An 18,939-nucleotide genomic window follows, 5' to 3' on the forward strand; every position below is an offset into this window, starting at 1 on the left:
ATAGGCATAGTAATCCCTATCTGTTCTTATCAGCTGAGATATCCATTTCATTCATTTCTGTGTGCTTTAAATACTCAACAGCAGGTTGTGTTTTTCTCCTCTGAGGCCTCGCTGCTTGCCTGTAAAAAGGAGCTAGCTGCTGTCATTGCCATCGGGGGGGGAATGGTTTGGTGGGCCAGCTACTGATGGGAAGGGAGTGAGGTCCTGCCCAGGGCTTAGGGTTGCCATCTTGTCTGTTAGTATCTGAATAATGTTTTTCTGATGTCCTTCAGCAGCAATAGGAGCAGCAATCCCTGTTCTCTGGGGCTGCGCTGGCTCTCCTCAGCTCTGCCTTTCTCAAAGTGTGTATTTTGAGTGACCCCTGAACATCGCATGTGGATTTAGGTGACAGAGCTCTCCATACACTTACGTGTTCTCAGAAAACTTCCTACTATGGGAAAAAAGAAAAAATCACATGCCCAGAACAGCATGTTCACTAAGCCTATAACTTTGAGATTCGTTGGTGATGGAGTAAGTCATACTTTGTGTCTTAAAAAGGACTATGGAAAAGTGAAAAGCCAATGAAACAAAGGATTGTGTTTCCCTTTCAGGATTACAGCTTGTGCCATGACCATGAATAAATATGTGGAGGAAAATGTTTCCCAAAAATCCTATACAACAATAAAATATTTCATGAAGATGTTGAGCAGTGTCAGTGAGACCCTGATCTTCATTTTCATGGGAGTGTCTACAGTTGGAAAGAACCATGAGTGGAACTGGGCCTTTGTTAGCTTCACTCTCCTGTTCTGTTTAATCTGGAGGGCACTGGGTAAGCAAGTCTCAGACCATTTGTCATGTTATTTACAAGTGATACTTCCTACCTTTCTTCCAACAGAAAATGACAATATTTAGAGAACCCTATTATCTTATTTGTAACATATCCCAGATCTCAGGGTTGGCTTCCATCTTGCCCCAAAATGAAATCCAGAAATCATTTTGGTCTTGATCCTGCCCATCTGAAGGCAGAGGCAGCCAAGTTTGTTTGTCTAAGTGAATGTATCTAATTACTCATTTCTTTACAAACAAACACTTTTCTTCTTAAAAGGATATGCTATTCTGCACAACCCTTATGCTGAAAAATACCCTGACTGCCCCTCAACTCCTGGCCCCTAGGCTTGCTCCCTTATGCCCTGCCCTTATGCCTTTCTCCAGCCTGCTGCATCTCTGTAACCTGTGCCTTTGGTACACCACCATGCACTGATGTCTTCTTGCTCCATCCCCAGTCCTTCATCTTTCCTGCCTATGGAAATAAAATTAAGTGGCTGAGTAGGATTTTGCAGAGTTTGAAGCACAGATTGTTAGAGGCGGCAAGCCAAAGTGTTCTAATGTACCTTAAGTCCCATTAAAAAAAGTAGTTTAGGATTCTGATCCATGCTGAAACAAGAATTACTAGAGCATTAGAAATGGCTGTCTCATGGGTATCAGTTAGGTGCTTCAGGTCCTAAATCCCGCTGGCCTGAGGTCATTAAATATGATTGAGAAGAATTTTAAATTCAAGCTGCTATGTAACATTTTATTCATTCAATAACATGCAAGTAAGAAGCAAGTACAGGTGTTTTAGAACAAGTACTGGCATTGTGGGGGATTTCAATGTGATTTTGATTTCCTTTTTCTCTTTCTTGTATTTCCTTTTTTTTTTCCTCAGGTGTTTTTGTTCTGACTCAGATCATTAATGTGTTCCGGACAATTCCTCTCACTTTTAAGGACCAATTTATTATTGCCTATGGTGGCCTCCGAGGAGCTATTTGCTTTTCACTTGTATTTCTGCTTCCTCCTTCTGTGTTCCCCAGGAAGAAATTGTTCATCACTGCTGTTATCGTGGTGATATTTTTTACCGTTTTTATTCAGGTAATGCCTTTTTTCTTCTGGACCTTTTCTTTCTCAGGCAAGGTGTAAATAAGATGTGGGTAGAAAAATAGATGTCCTAAATTACTGGAAGGAATGTACTTGAAGTAACATACTTCTGTATTGCTCCATGGTCATGCTTAAAAAAAAAAAAAAGCTATGCAGTCAGCAGACAGATAGCAAAACTATGTCAGATATTAAGTACTTAGGTGAATATTTAAGTAGTATTAGGCATTTAGGACCCAATGAGGTTGGAGTAGAGATTGAAGATAATCTGGGTAAAGCCCCAGTACTAATTCCTTGTTAGAATATTTAAGTTGTGTGTTTACTAGGGAGCTGGGTATTAGGTGCAGAGAAGAGTGGAAAGAGGAGTGGAAAGCACTTAAGGGCACTGCAAAGTGAACTGCAACATTTTAATCTGGGTGTTAATCAGTAATGTTGAATACCAGCTGAACGTCCATTCAAAAGCACCACTGATGTGAAAGAATGTGAAGAACAGATCTCTGGTATACTTGGATGTATACAGTGGATTTATCCATGGATGTATCAGGAACATGTTATGAAATGCATTGGGGTTTACCAAAGATAAACCTGATATCATTCTTTGATAAAGAAATTAGAGAGTAATCTCATCAAATTTGATTATTGTAAAAGCTTCCCTTTCTTTTTTCTTTTTTTTTTTCTTTTTTTTTTTTTTTTAGGGATGGGGTGGAAGACGGGGGAGCCATACAGGAGATTATTAGCTTAACTGTTAGTAACATATAGATTGGCTTTCAGGTGATTGCAAAGTGAACAAGGAAATGAGAAAGGAGCTGGCAATTTCTCCTATAAAGGAAAATAGACACATAGGGTAGTTTGTGTCTGAGGGTGTCTAGTGCAACCTCATGCCCAGAACGCGGCCACCTGCAAAACTAGATTGACTTACTCAGGGCGATGGCCAGTTTTATTAAGTATCTCCATGAATGGAGATTCCCCAGCCTCTTTCGGCAGCTGCTTCGATGTTCAAGCACCCTAGTGAAATAATAGGCTGATGAGTAGTTGTTGACAGAATTCCTCACAAGGTGATTCCAGGGGATGGTTTTGTTTAATATTGTTGCAGACCATAACATAGGAGTTTTTTGGTGTTGATGTTTCTTAATCACGGGCCTTGGAAGGTGACAACATAATGGGGTATTAACTAGAAAGAGGAGAGTAAATTGGGATCAGTATGATGGAAATACAATGAACTTTAACAGTGGCATGTGCAAATTTTGTTCTTTCTAGGACATTCTTAACTATGGATTTCGCTTTAATAAATAAATGGATACCTTTCATTTGAAAAAAAGAATAAGAAGGGAAAAAGACACAGTTGTATTGGTTGATAACGTGCTCGAGCTTAAGCCACCAATGCAGTCCAGGCATAAGAAAGATGTATTGAGTTGTTTCCAACACCTGGAAACAGGTGTTTCCAGCAGAAAACAGTGTTGTGTTCTAAAGTAATCACATGTGACTGGTAAGCTTGTTGTATGAAAGAAGACCAGAATGTCTTGGTCTCGGCAAAATGAAGAAGAGGGAATGTAATTACTGTTCATATCAGGGAGTGAACATCAGGGAAGGAGGAGCACTGTTTAAGCTAAAAACACAGTGTTGGCACAAGAACAAAGTGGTACAAAGTGACCATGGTGTAATTAAGAAGCAGCTTCCTAATTATCAGAACAATGAGGTTCAGGAGGAATGTTCCATGCGAGCAATGGGGCAAAGAAACCTAACTATTTTTGAGATAAAGCTTAATTTGTTTATGAAAACAAGTACGTGGCACTGTTGTCTTGGATAGTGGAGACTGATCTCAACACCATGACATTTCTCTCCTCTGTCGGTACGCCTGTACAAATAAACAGTGATGTCAGTTCTTCCACAAATAATCGTTCAAAAATCATTATATCATTCTGGGGCAGCCAAAACTTTTGTTCTTTCTCTGAGAACTGTATAGTATGGACACATATTTACCAAAAGTCTTTGTGTCCTGGGTCTGGTCTGTGCTACTGCTGAGACTACCTTGAGTAACTTGAAGGTTACTCAAGACAAATCCCATTGGCAGTACGTCATTTACCCATCTTGGGCCTCTCTGCTGTAGACAGTGGGACTTTCTTTTCTTCTGTTGTATCAGTGGAGCCTGTGTCTTGACAAGGACTTTGCAACCGTGTGCAACACCTGCTTATTACAAGAGTGAATTTGCTATTAGGATTGTCAGACTGGATTTTTGGGAGATAAAAAGAACATTTTAGGAGCTAAAATGTTGTCCACTGCCATTTTCACTGCTCTGACAGAGATAGAGAAGATCGAAAGGCTTTGTTCTTCCTTTGTATTTATGTAAAAACACAGAAACATTTGCTTTTTTCTTCACAGGGAATAACAATCCGTCCTCTGGTGGAGTTTCTTGATGTCAAAAGGTCAAATAAAAAGCAGCCTGCTGTCAGTGAAGAAATTTATAACAGGGTATGTTGTAGCTTCATTGTCACAGAGAAACCTTCACAGAGATGAAATTCCCTATGGCTTTCAATATGACAAGGATTTAACGCACAGCATTACAGAGAAACACGCATTCTTTAAGATTTCTTTCCTATAGCTGTTTTAAGCAAAGCAACTGCAAAGTTTATATTTAACTCTTGATAATCATCAAAATTATCATTATTAGGTATTTTTAATTTGAGATCTTCACTTGATTTTGTTCACTTGTTGAGGAAAATTATCGTTTTGTAATTTGTTTCACATAGGAGATATGTGTTATTTTAGAACTTGACTACATTAAGAAACCTTTGGCAATTTAATTACATTACATTGTAGCTGAGTTAGTCTAATTAAACACATGTAAGATCCTCCTGAAGACACACTTAAACTTCCTGAACTCTCACATCATCAGTGTCTTAATAGATTTGTGTTTTGAATGCATATGTCTTTAATGATGGCGGTTCATTAGCTGTGCGTTTTTTTGAATGTAATAATCCTTGCAGCAAATCAGCTGCAAAAACCCGGTGGTTTTAAATTCCAAAAATGAGGAATAATAAGGGTCACATTCAGTAGAGAACTGAATCTAGGCATTCAGAAAGTCAGTCGTTTTTGAGCTTACCCTTTGGATACATCTAGCAGGATTTCCCCTGAAATTTAGAGACCCCTACTACGTTACTTGAATCAAGAGCACAGTTGGCTGTGAGCTGCTGTGGGTATCCAGTGAGATCTTAGCTGAATTGATTTACCCTTTTGTAACTGGTAAAAGACTGAGGAAGAATGTGGTTCTAATACCGGTTGCTCAGGACACTTTGAGGTGAGGCTAGACCACAGTACCCCGAAACAGGAGCTCAGGAGGTTGTCTATGGCAGATCTGTCCTGTGCATTCAAAAGGGGTAGTGCTGGCTGCCCACTTGGGCTTTCTCCTCCACAAAATCACACCTGGCTCACTGTCAAGCCTGGGGACGTCCCTGGAGAAGTTCCAGGCATATCTCCAAGCAATTAGGGAACTTGAAAGAAATGAAAATATGGCAAAAACAACACCAGATTTAGGCAGGAGCTCAGCAAGATTGACATTGTGGAGATTGGCTTCTGTCCTTCTGGGGCTGTGAGCTCCCAGGAGAACAGGATCCAGGTGCCCCCGTGAGCATGTGAGTGGGGGCAAAACTGACCCCTTTCAATATCTGTAAGCCAGGCCTATGCGTGTTTGCTTAGACTGCATTTAGTTAAGCATCGTCCTGAACTCTGCCTTGGCTTTTCTGTTTTGAAGTAAGCTGAAAATTAATCAAGTCTAATGGTAAGCCAAATGATATCCATACGTTTATGTAATGAATCAATATTTCTTATTTAGTTCTTCGATCATGTGAAAACAGGAATTGAAGATGTGTGTGGACACTGGGGTCACAACTTCTGGAGAGATAAGTAAGAACAACATTTAAAACTCTTTCTTTGTTATGCAGGGGAGAATGGACTGGCTCTGCAGCAACAAATGAAAGCTGCTGGGCATCGGATTTCGTTTTCAGCATTTTATTCTTGAACGCAGATGGTTGTTTTTAGAACGCGTGGGTTACAAAGAGAGAGCGGTAAAACAATGTCTTTTTAACTAAACCACAAGCAAGTAGTACAGAATTTCCAGCTGGGAAAAAGCACAGCCCTCTGATCCCAGGGTAGATTATTCTACCTTCTGAGGGTGTGGGTAATCGCACTGTTTCTGACAGTTTCAGAGCATTTCCTGCATGTCTGCTGAGCTTTTGATCCTGAGCTGGCTTTCCTGCTGCAAACTATCTGTCTCCATGGTGTTAAGTGAGGGGTTAGTTCCCTAGCTGGTTGGAAACAAGCGAAAGCTCTGGGACTTCCGCTAGGAAGATCAAGGCACTGGCTGGCATGAGGTGCATGAGGGATCCTAATGGCAGGCAGCTCCACAGTTCCTGATGGGATTATTTAAGACTCAGTTAAGAGGATTACCAGTGGCTATACCTGAATTATTTATGTGTGCAGTTTAGCTGCTGAATCATCATCATTGTTTGTGTGGATCTAACTTCCTTTTCTCAGAAGCACGTTCTTTTTCATCCAAATCCTTCAGACGCAAAGCAAGGGCATTGCTCACCCACCTTCTGGTCATTGCTCCCACAAGAATTTAAGCATTTTATACAAAGAGGAACAGCATCAGCAGCATAGGCTGAGGGTTCTCCAAATGACTCGAGGGCATGGCTGAAGATGCTTTGCTGACAGATGGATGACATGGCTACAGCTTTTCTTAGCCTGGTTCTCCTCCAGTTTGTGTGGGATCTTTAACCAACAGATTACAGACCGAAGGAGAGTCCCACCTCTTCATGACCTTCAGAAACATTTTTGACTGAATTTCAAGAATAATTCTAGAATGACTGGAGTGCAGGATATTTTCTGACAAACAAAGTCACTCTGCTCCAATCAATATTTTTTCACTAAGCATTCAAGAGGGCTGAAGTTGCTCTAAAGAAAAGGAGAACTTCCAAAATTTTACAAGGGCAGGCTAAAGTTTCAAAGAAAAAGCAGTGGGTGCAAACGTAGACCTTTTATTTGTTATTACAGTAAATATTTAATGTTCTCTTTGTCTCTGTGAAAATGGAGAATTAGAAATAATATTGTGCAATAACACAGAGTACATAGAAGCTAAAAGTTGCTGCTAGGGACACTGTGCTTTAACAGATTAACCAAAACATAGGTTAAGACTATCTGAAGCAAGAATGAATTTGACCTTTTATTATGATACCCAGTGGTAGGTTACTAATATGAACAGACACATTCCCTACGAATAAACTCTTCCATGATTGCTTTAGCAACAGTATAGTAGCATTCCTCAGCTCTGCCCAGTAAAAATTAACTGGTTGGGTTGGTTTGCCTCATGCACAGGTTTAAAAAGTTTGACAATAAATACCTGCGAAGACTTCTCATCCGGGAGAACCAGCCCAAATCCAGCATTGTTTCTTTGTACAAGAAGCTGGAAATAAAGCATGCCATCGAGATGGCAGAGAGTGGCATGATAAGCAAGGTGCCTTCGTCAGTGTCTCTCAGGTAAGGCAGTGAGGCCTACGCAACTGAGCATTACAGCAGGGTCACATTGTGTACTTCACAGTCTGGTCCTTAGGCAGGATAATTGCTTTGACTTAGGACACTCTGTGTCCTGATATCACATGAACAGTAAGCAAACATGGAACTGGATCATTTCACAGCAGCTCACATACAAAGCATGAGTGAGCCTTGCTCTTCCGGAGCGTGTAGTTTTACAGGGGCAGCTGCACCCAGCTTCCAGGGAACATTGCTGTGCTGTGTGGGGCTTAGCTGGGTTTGATCCAGTGGCTGCACATCTGCTGCCAGGAGCTGCAGGGGAGGCCTGAGGGATGTTGTGAAAAGTGCCTTAGTCGAATTTACAGCTCTGTTTAGGGCCTGTTTTAGGCCTCTGCTTAAGGTTTTGAGCCTTACCACTTGACTCAAATGAGATCAAGGTTTTGTTCTCAACCACTACCTTTTCATCTTTTCCTCAGTTGTTTTAGAATACTGTTTCCAGTACAATGGAAACAGTTCAAATATGATTTCTAATCATAAAAACAAAAGTATTCTCTCTTTCTCATTCTTTTGTGTATCTTCCTGGGTTTTATTCTTCCACAGTGAATATCATGAAGGGAAAATAAAGCCACTCTCCCCCACTGAGATGGAAAACATGCGGGAAATACTAACAAAGAATCTCTACCAAATACGTCATCGAGTAAGAATAAAGTTTTGCATACGTAAATATCCTTCTTTGACCATGCTTCTTACCTTCATAAAATATCTTTGGGCAAGTGTAGTATCTACTGTGCAATAGAGTATCAATTAATGCTGTTGTTTACTTCTATTGCCTATGAATAAATGCCTATTATTATAATATTTTCAGCATACTCCTGTATGTAAACAGCTTATTTCATTTTATACTGTTGATAAAGCTTAATGTTTTTGGTATATTACCTGCAGTATACTTCCATTACTTAAAAATATCATAGACGCAAATTCAACCCAACCTTGTCCCACTTCTGTTAGCATTTTGTTCACTTTACAATATGCGATTAGATTTCCCATTTGCCTCCAGTTGTGAAGTTGCTTGTATTAAGAGCAGAGGTGATGAGCTGGAAAAATGGTGAAATAAAAGCAAAAGGACATTTCACATTTACCATCCTGTGGCTAAGTAGTTTGAATGTCTGTGCCCTTGGAAGACGTTCAAAAGTTGAGCTTGCTTCAGCTTGCTGGAGGTAAAAATGACTTCCCCCTGGGTGACTCACCCTATCACTTTCAAATGTGCATCCTCCATTGACATACTGACTGAGCAAGTACAACGTGGGGGTAAGTACTGTATTAAGCCTGCTTTTTCCAACTGCTCTTTCATGATAAATATCGACAGGCTTAAAAAACAAACAGGTGCTCATGAAGCCTCTGACTAAAAAAATAAAACTGGCATAATTATTGCCCTTGTTCTTAATTGTCTTTAATACGACTTTATTTGCAAGAATTTATAGTGATTATTAAAATATCAAAGCAAAAAAGTCTGGTTTGTAATGTGTGTAGAGCTCAACACATTTGACATTGTGCTTTTCAGAAAGTAACCGCAGCTTTTCTATTTCAGACCATGTCATACAACCGACATAGCCTGGCTGCAGATGCAAATGAGAAGCAGGCCAAAGAAATTCTGATCCGTCGCCGACACAGCCTTAGGGAGAGCCTACGGAAAACTAACAGCCTGTCAAGAGAAAGACCGGTACTTGCATTTTAGTTCATTTATAGAAAGGAGATCTCCATAGCTATATGCCATGCAGAAAAAATCTTCTGAAGTGTAGAAAGAATAAATCCCAATCTTGAAAGACAACTGTATGTATAATGTCACACTTACACCCTGAGTTGCACACATAGGCCCCTTAGTTTGCATTGAACCCTTCTGAAAAGCTTCCATATTGTAGAATGTAATGTGGAAGTGGGATCTGCTGCCATGATTTTATCTCAGAGGAACTGAGCAGGCTCCATACCCAATGTACCTCTATAGAATGGTGAAAGTTCTCTATCAGTATTTTGATGGAGAGTTGATGACTGAGGTAGAGTATGACTTTGAGATAGACAATAGACATACTTGCAGTATGCTCCAAAATGTGGGAAGGAAGAGGGCTTCTGGTCACACCAAAAAGGGCGAACACTTTATTTCAAAAATGCTGTGGGCTCCTTATGATTCTTAAAAAGTGGTCAAGACTTCAGCTTTTGACACAGGATAGGAAAACCCCTTCATCTGCAAGAAATGATGTGTCTTGGTGACATTTGACTCTCTGAAGCAGTCCTTTTATACCAGACCATATTTGAAAAGGGCACACTGATTAAACAGTAAATCCGATGCTCCCATTTTAACTCAGAAGGAAATTAATCACCCTATGAATATGTATTTTCAAGTCGCAGGAACACTTAGTGACTACTACCTTCACTGATGCTGTTGTCCTTTAGCTACTGAGGCTGCTGCTGCTGCTGCTGTCTACAATAAATGCTGTATCTCATTTGTGACCATTACCTGGATTACCTGTGACATTAGTTGTAACAATAAGTCTGTTTCTGAATGATTTTTTTTCTTCTCAACCACAGTTACTTATATTGATCTTTTAGGGGGAGTAATGAAGAGATTCGGCAGGAGTAAGGCATTTTTGGGTCAGAGAGAGAGATGGTGTATGGCAGCTTTTTCAAACTCACAGACTGTAATTTTAAAAATAATTGTCCTTGAGTAAATCCATCACACAAAGAAGTACAGTAATCACGAGAGGCACAGAAGTATCAAAAGAGGAAAAATGTCTCATGGCACATAAATTTTCTTTTCACATTCACTTTGAGCGTGCTTTGCTGAGTGGGACAGGCAGAGGAGAGTGGGTAGATTGTCAAGGTTTTACACAGGTCTTTGTAACAAATGAAAGCAAGGATAACCTTGAGAAATTTCTCAATTTTTAAGAATGGCCCTGTGCTGGAAAGAACCTCATATGATCCAGGAAGCATGAGGTGCACTCCGCACCTAGGGACTGCAGAGTTTAAACTTGGGAAAACAAGGCTTCTGTGACCTGTGCTGGTAAACAGTCACACTGGTGCCCAGCTTCCCCATCAGCCTGAGCGTGACTAATCAACTGTATAAAGTCATTTGTATGTATAAAACATTTGCGGGGGCAGAATACAGATTAGCTTTTGTGTCCAAGCTTCAGTCTCAGCCTAATTTTTGCAGCTGAGTAATAAGGTTCCAAAACAGAGTTGCACAAAATGAAGCCATGTTTGCCTTCCCCTGAAAAACCTGTACAGGTAAAGCTAGAGTCTGAGAGCATACATTTATTAACTCTGATCTCAGAGGGCATAGCACTAGGCTTTGCTTTGATTGAACTGCTTGAAATTACTCAGTCCTTACCTTGGTTTGCAGAGACCTCAACCAGCAGTGTTAACTTGAGTGTGTAATAAAAGATCACATATTAGCTAATCCCAAACTACTTGTGAGCCCTCGAGCTACCTAAGTCTATTCAAGCCTCAGCTGTGTATCCCAACAGGCATTATGCAAGTACTTCAGTCTGCTATATCTTAATGATTCTCTTATTCTTTGCACAGGCTGCTGCAAATACAAAAAGATTTCTTTCACTTCCTAAAAACACTAAACTCCCAGAGAAACTACGTGTGAGAAACAAAACGTCTTCCAGAGGTAATGGAAATTTTTCTGCCCCCTTGTGTGCTGCACTCATCTTGCCTGTGTAGAAGGAAGGTTTTTCCAGGGATGATGTACAGAAATCAGCATATTGATTTTCAAAAAGATCTGAACTTTTTTATCTGCATGGGCTGGAATATTTCTGGCGCTTGTACTAAAACAGGTATTTTACTGTGAAGAAATGCCCCAACAAACAGTCTTGTGGAGTTTTCTGCCTGGAACATGTGCACCAGAAACTGTCATTGCTGATTCTTTGTGTCTTTATTGGATAATATCCTAATCTACCTCTTAGATTATGACCCTATGTGGTTTCTTTTCTCTCTGAGGTCAGAGTAGGCAGTGTCCTGTGAACCAAACCAGTGAGGAAAATGAGTATGTGATGACTGATATATAGATCTCATGAAGAACTTTCCAAATTTCTGTGCTTAACAACCTAAATGTCAATTTTTTTTATGCCTCAACTCACAAATGTTTCATTTTGGAGTTCTTCAATTATAAAATTGAAAAAAAAAAAATCCAGAGGAATGCAACTATCTGATGTGAAAAGCTTGGTTAGTCTTGTACATTACTTTTGCTTGTTACCATTTGCATGACCATGCTTATGCCATGAACAGGAACAATCTCTTGGTGACATGAAATCTCTGCACACTCACTAAAATTCCCTGACCACACCCCAGACCAATTAGTTTCCCATTCTTCCAAATTAATTTAGCAATAGACCATGTCTTTGTCTGTTGTTAATTACATCTTTTCTCTCCTGAGTGCAGGATGTCTTTTATTCTGTAGTTATGTCTACAGAGGTCACCTACTGTCACCTAGCATTAAATATTAAAGAGGAAATGTGCCTCCAGATTATTCAATTGTCAAAAAATATACAGTTTGACATATTTAGGAGGGAAAAAGCCTGCAAACATAATCTGATGAAGACCTTCCTTGATATAAAATTATCTGGGTGAATGGATAACTATGTGGTGATATGTTTTGTTGACTTCTTTCTCACCTTTTAAAAAGAAATAATATGTAGGTTACTAATGAAAGCTGTGCTTATGACAATTGCACAATACGCTATTCTTTGCTTTGCTTTATTTGAAATACCATATCTGACTTAAATCTAAAACAAATTTGAGTCATTTGTGAATAATTCTTAATACGATTATCGAGTGACTGAAACGTGCCAGTTTTGTTGAAGATAATGGTCAATTAAAAAGAAGGAAAAGGTTCTTCACTGAGTGTGTAGTTGGGCACTGGAACAGGGCAGTGGTCACAGCCCCAAGCTGACAGAGTTCAAATAGCATTTAGACACTGCTCTCAGACATAGGATTTGACTTTTGGGTGGTCCTGTGTGGAACCAGAATTTGGACTCCATGATCCTCGTGAGCCCCTTGCAACTTGGGATATTCTGTGCTTCTAAGTCTGCTGGGGAAAATATATTGCACATCTGCACAGCCTGATTGTTCCCAGCTTAGTTTACCTGATAGTGAACACTGCATTCCTTAAATGATTATGCCAGCTTTCCCTTGGCCATTTTCTACTCTGCTGCAAGTGGGTTAAGGAGTCTATGGCAAGCTGAGATTTGCACTGTGGTTGTCCTTTGATACTGTACATTCAGGCATCTTAAGGATGGGATGTTTCCTTTCATCTGGTTATTGCCCTCTTTTGCTTGGTGAAGCATTGATATTTCTTTTCCAAAGCCCAGTTTCTAGAGTCCCTGTAGATGCAATGCCCTGGAAATGCCCCAGATTAGGCTTGTATGTGAGGATAAGAAAAGCTCATTTGTCTTGCTTGGACACCACTAGGGACTAGACCCCAAGTAGCTCAGAGAGGGTAAGGTGTACTCCATTTATTCCATGTCCTGTCAGATCTGAAGAGCTTGGGGAAATGTCAACTTAAAAAGAGTAGCACTCTTTGACAGTGGGAGATTTCTAAATGTCACTGTTTTGAGGAGAGGGACGTTTGTAAGTCAAATCTTAAAGTGTTTGGTGCTGGGCCTAATCTCAAAGCAATGAATTTAAGAAACACAGTTAACCTTCTTACTATGGCTGTTGCTGCTCAGTTGCTGTTGTATGAATATTCCTGAAACAGAAACATTTCACAGCTAAAATCTTTATTTTGTTTTCAATTAACAGTGGGTGACAGCAGTGACTCTGAAATGGATGCCACTACCACAGTACTCAATTTAAGACCCAGAGCAGGAAAAATCTTGAGAGAGCAGAGACTGAGACAGCAGCGGCCACCCTCTGAGTTTAGCATGGAGTGGAAGAACGAAGTTGATGGGAGCCAGAACGGACAAGGAGAGCAGCAGGAGCCAGGCAGCCTGCCTCAGCCATCCATTGGGTTCAGGCAGCCGCTACTGACAAGACCAAGATTTGGCACTTTGAGCAGGGAAGATTTGACTGCAGACCATGGGTTGGCAAGACCTGTGCCACCACCACGATTAGTTAGGCAGGCATCACAAGGGGAAAGGCAGAGAAGTAAGCCTGAGAACCAGCCGTACTGAACGTAGCAAAGATTGAACTGCTGGTATCAAACCGTGGATGTACCAAATTCAGATTCTAAACAATCTGATCAGACAACGGGATCCATTAAAGAGAAGACAAACTTCAGTGTGAATCTAAGCATTTCCATTTGGGTAAAGCCAATGCCATTAACTAAGTGAAAGGAATACTGCAGCAATTGCAAAACTGAAGACATTAAAAAAAAAATAATCTGTTTTATAGATAACTTATGGCGATGCTTTGATTACATTATTTCCACTATTAAATAGGATGGAAATGTGCCTTATCACATCATCTCGTGGAACCAAATCACGCAGGCTCAATACCCAGCTATCCAGTGAAAATCACTGTTGAAAGTCCAGTGATGAAGGGATTCTTTACCGAAATCTGTATCATTTCAGATTTTATTTATGATCAAATGATACTTGTTTTGACCAGAGCATTAATATGAGTAACACTGAAAATTGCACAATGCACCTATCGTATAGACTTTGTAAGAAGCATAAACATATTCCTGAAGCCCAATTTGTTTGAAGAGCCATGATGTGGATAAGAGGAAGAAGAGAAGGAACAAGCTGTAGGAGGAGAATTACACGTGCAGTTCATAGAAGTTGCAACAAAGACAAGACCTGAATAGCTTGAATTTTTTGTTTCTGAATTTTTGCCAATATGTAGCTTTTAAAATGGTACTGAGAATCACCAAGGGGAATCTAAATGACCTTGATGGTCACTAACGTCAATAAGAGCTGAGAGTACCTAAAGGAATACCAGAAGCCCCCAAAATAGAAAACTTCAAGTAGATAACTAGTGCTCCTGTTCAAGATTGCTTTTTGCACCTTAGCATCTTCTTCGCAGTGCAAACTTGGCAGAATAGTTGTGGAGCACTGCACATAGAATGCTGAGCAGTGTCCTGTTTGAGTCAGGGACCACTGAGACTGAAGAAAGCTCCTTCCCTCGTGTTTGTGACCATGGTGAAATTATTTACTTTTTATTTCTTTATCTATAACAGGGGAAAGACTGTCCTTTCTTTCTCTCCCACTGATTTGTTTGTACAGAAAAATAGCACTCCAGGGGCTCTGGAATCAGTTGCAGTCACTGTGCACCTTAATAATGCCCATAAGAAACACAGACTTTCCTCATCTCAACATTAATGGCAATCACTTAAGAACATATGGGTAGGAAGGATGCATTAACATAAATGATACTTAATAGGTCTCAGGAATTTGCACTTTCTGTCCCACTTTATCCTAAGTTTTGAGCTTGCTTCAGAACAGATACACATTTCAGTACAATGCACAAATCATTTTAATTCTTCTTGTTAAAAGATTCATAACTTTCATTTAAGAATGTACACTGTGAAATCATAACTTTTTTTTTCGTTAGCACATTTCTAAATCTGTGGGCAATAAGATTCACTTTTTTTATTTAAGCTTGTTTTGAAAGAACTATTAAAAATCAGAATTTGCTTTTAAAATCACAGGGTAGATTTCTTTGAAAAATTTGTGGGCCGGGATTGTAACTGAGCTTGAAAAGGGATAATGACTTAACAGCTTTTCCAAGATATTAATTTCATGTATGTATTTGAAATGCCAAACTTGCCTTTTATTGGCTCATGTCTTTTAATTGTTTTCCTGTGTTCAAAGTATGTAATTTCTGCTATGTGTCAAATGCAGACGTAAAGCTGTGGAAGGATGGGTAGGTCAACCCTAGAAATCTTGGTCAGATGTTCATGGCTATTCTCAAAAAAATTTTGTGGAAAGCATTACTTATCTACCTTTTACTGGTCACCTCCTGTTTGGGAATAAAACTAGGCTCAAACACAGCCAGTAAGCTTTAAAATCAAATTTGATTGTCTTTCTATGTGGAAAATATGTTTCAGCTGTGAAGTTGTCAGCAAGTACTTCGTCCCTGTGTTACGGATAGAATGCTCAAATAAGAAAGAGGCCTTGAATTTGGATTTTATTCTTGGAACTTCTTTGCAGATTGGACTGTTTAGATTAGGTGTTTTATAGCAGAGCCACCTGAAATCTGACCAAATAAATACAAAATATTGCACATCAACCTTCAGTTAATTCCCTGCAGAGCTTCTCCTTCATGTGCTGTTAATGACAAACTGACTTGTGTCTGGGGAAAGATGTCTTAATATAAAGTTGCTGGATTTGTTGGTATAATTTTAAATAGTGAATGCGGGTTTCAAGAACCTGACAGCTTTGCTTGTTGTCTGTTAGTACAGCATATGTTTGGATCATTAGTACTTAAAACTAGGTTCCCCATAGCAAAAACACAAAGGTGGGAGTTGCTTGATGTAATAGGGTCCTAAGCTCTTGGTGCTTCAGAGCACACCAGTATTTTGTTACTTTTTCAAAACACTTTAAGACCCACAGAAGAGGAGCAGTGAGGCAAATCTCCAGCGTGGTTACACTGTGAAGCAGAATCATGGGTCTCCTGAGACTTGGTTCCCCCCCCTCCCCTCCACGTACTCTTTCCCATCCCCTCTGCTGTTTATCACACCCTTTTCAGGCTCTTTTCTGCAGCTGATGGTCCAGAGCTTGTCACCTCCAGAAGCTGCTTCCCTGGGCATTCAAATTTTCAGTAGCAAAGAGAAGAGCAAGTGATACAGGCTATGTCCCAGGTAGCCCACCTCATTCAACTCTTGCCTTCATTTAAGTCTCATGTTTGAGGTTTGTCTCTTCCTTGTTCTTTTACTTCCCTGAAAAAGGAAAACAAATTCAGTAGCACTTCTGGCTCTGCCTAAAGTGCCCATCAAGCTTCAGCTTGTGGAGGAGATTCTTCCTTAATGTCGCAAAGAAAAGTTCTACAGAGAATGAGATGCCCACTAAATCTGTCCTTGAGCACCATCTGATGGGGAAAATCATGTATTGACTGAGGACGTTTTTCACTTTGGAAACACACATCTTCAGCAGTGACTGGGAAATTTGCCAAATCCACACGGGTTGTTTTTTTTTTGTTGTTGTTGTTTCCAGATGGACTCCTCAGTAAACTCTGCAGTATCAATATTTTACCGCCTTGGTAAATGTCCAGCTGTCCAGTTTTAGGGATGAGAAAGTAGAAAATACATTGTGTGTTAGCCTTTTCTGAGAGTTTCTTTTCCCCTTCAGTTGCTGAATGTGAAATTGAAAGTAATTAGGATAAGAAAGTTGGTAAAGCAAAGGCTAGAGTGTAGACAGACACCCAGTTGTCTGTTGTAAGCAGATATCTGACAAAGCAAACAAGAATAATTTGCTGTAAGAGACCAGATTAGAAGGCCTTTGCTACCTGGTACTAAAGTGTAATGCATGCATGGTCCACTTGAAGCACAGGTATTTTGTTAAACAAGATAACCACACTGCCTATCAATCTAGCAACTTAAGAACATTGTCTGTTGAAGCCACATGTAAATCACATAGGGGAACAAACTAGGTTGGAAATTTGGCCAAAATAACACACATGTTGTTCTGAATAGTGCCTTAGGATCTCTGGAAGTAAACACACTGCATCAGCTTTTTCAAGAGATGCCAAGTTTACCAGTTCCAAACACCAGCAACATTTTAAGGCTGACACTGCAAGAAGTTTTTCAGCCGGTCACCATTCTCAGAATTGTTCTGCCAACTTCTCTCAGCCTCTGAAGAGAAGATCAAAGATCTTTAAATCAGCTGGAGGAATGCTTTTTGTACTGCAAGAGCTCTGATCCTATAAAACTATTCTTATGAACATGCTTACAACACAGCTATACTGGCAGCTATATTGGCTATGTTTTACTACTATACACAGTGTATAGTATTACTGCTATACACCATGCCAGCCAGGCCAACAATAGATTGGAGGAGTAGCCTGGCAAATAAGATGCAGGAGGTTTGAAGTCCAAGCAGTAGAAAGAGGATCTGGTGTAGAACACAACAGAGAGGTAAGTCATAGGCTACCTAACTCACCTTATTCAGGTGCTATTTAAATTCTGGAGAGAAAGGACTAACAGTCCTTTTTTCTCCTTCACTTTAGCATACTATAATGTAATTTGTACTTTCTAGATAAAGCTGTAGCTGTGCTTGACACTGTCAGTTGTGTGAACCACCATGAGGAAGCTGTCTTAGGATACTCAGAGGGTTTAATCTCCCTCTTGGTTTGTTAGATGGCCAGCTAAACAGGGAGCTACCTGAAAAAAGAAATCAAAATCATTAATAAAAATATACGACAGCTTCAGCTTGATTCTCCTGCAAACATTTGGATATACCTCAGCATTTGGGAGCTGATCAGATTTGGGGTTGGTGAGTCTCCCTCCTGGATACTGTGCTGCACTGCTTGAAAGTTTCCTCCATCAGAATTCCTCCTGCAGCTGCTTGGCAGGTCTTCTGATGAGCTCTGGAAGCCTCTGTATCCTGTAACATTCAACACGATATCAGTGAGTAACACTGCAAAAGGGAATGCAACAGTTATGGGTTGCTCCATTTCTTTATCTGAAACGTGCTGGACTTTACATCTGTGTGTTGTGAATTGCAACAGCGTTCTAATTGCAAAAGGTTTTGTTTCAAGACGTAAATTGTGGAAGCAAGAAGGTAAATTCATTTTAAATACTCCAAGTTATTGCATTATTATTTTACAGTATTTCCAAAACCTTCTGTTTATTACATTTGACAGAAGAACAATTCCTGTTCTGTTTATCAAAAATAACTCCTTGATGCTAATATTGAGTTAAAAATAACTAAAAATGCATCTTAATTCCTCCTTGTAGGTTGAACTACGAGGTTTTCAAGACCTACCTTTAAGAAAAGCTCCCTTAGCTATTTTATTTCCCACAGGGAGGAGATCTGAGCTCCACTCAAAATAGACTGATTCTCAAAGTTCAGGCCACAATTAACTGCCTTGCAAAATTCCTGCACAGCTATTCCTAAGTCTTCAAAAAGTATCTGTTGGAGTATATGAAACAGTAACCAAAATGCAAAGTATATTTATGTGAAAGTAACAAATTGAGTATTCAGCATATGCTATCAGTTATTTTACAGAAAAATTATTGCGCTGTATGTGCAGCTTCTTCAGCATCAGCTGACCATGATGGTAAGTGCTAAAAAAATGAAAATTTCAAATGATAAAAAAGCACCAAGGAACACATCCAAGAAAACTACCTGAAAGTAAGAGTGAGCAAGGGAAAAATCTTATTTTGCAATTATTTCAAGGTTGAAACTTTTCCCCTAAAAACACACACCTTTAGTCCATAATTAGATCTCTGTTTTGGAATCTTCAGATACCAGAACTGGATTCAAGAAACTGCTGAGTAATTCAGTGTAGCCCAAAATAGCTGCAGCTTCTTCTCCCTCAACTTCAAGGGAGGAGTCGCATCTTCTCTCCTGAGATGTCACTTAATCA

The 18,939-nt window shown here is 39.8% G+C and overlaps 1 protein-coding gene across 2 annotated transcripts in view; it reads left to right on the top strand.

Moving 5' to 3' along the window:
- Positions 1-15,642, top strand: part of SLC9A2 (solute carrier family 9 member A2) — a 31,599-nt gene extending 15,957 nt beyond the window's left edge. For both annotated transcript variants that reach the window (NM_001285935.3, XM_046940985.1), the window contains exons 4-12: positions 591-808; positions 1,685-1,887; positions 4,270-4,359; positions 5,720-5,790; positions 7,261-7,422; positions 8,017-8,113; positions 9,005-9,136; positions 10,993-11,083; positions 13,213-15,642. In NM_001285935.3, coding sequence (NP_001272864.1) covers positions 591-808; positions 1,685-1,887; positions 4,270-4,359; positions 5,720-5,790; positions 7,261-7,422; positions 8,017-8,113; positions 9,005-9,136; positions 10,993-11,083; positions 13,213-13,583 — 1,435 coding nt within the window. In that variant the 3' untranslated portion in view covers positions 13,584-15,642. The remainder of the gene's footprint in view (positions 1-590; positions 809-1,684; positions 1,888-4,269; positions 4,360-5,719; positions 5,791-7,260; positions 7,423-8,016; positions 8,114-9,004; positions 9,137-10,992; positions 11,084-13,212) is intronic.
- The last annotated feature ends 3,297 nt before the right edge of the window (positions 15,643-18,939 follow it).

The sequence above is a fragment of the Gallus gallus genome, chromosome 1 (genome assembly GCF_016699485.2).
Source record: "Gallus gallus isolate bGalGal1 chromosome 1, bGalGal1.mat.broiler.GRCg7b, whole genome shotgun sequence".
Lineage (NCBI taxonomy): Eukaryota > Metazoa > Chordata > Aves > Galliformes > Phasianidae > Gallus > Gallus gallus.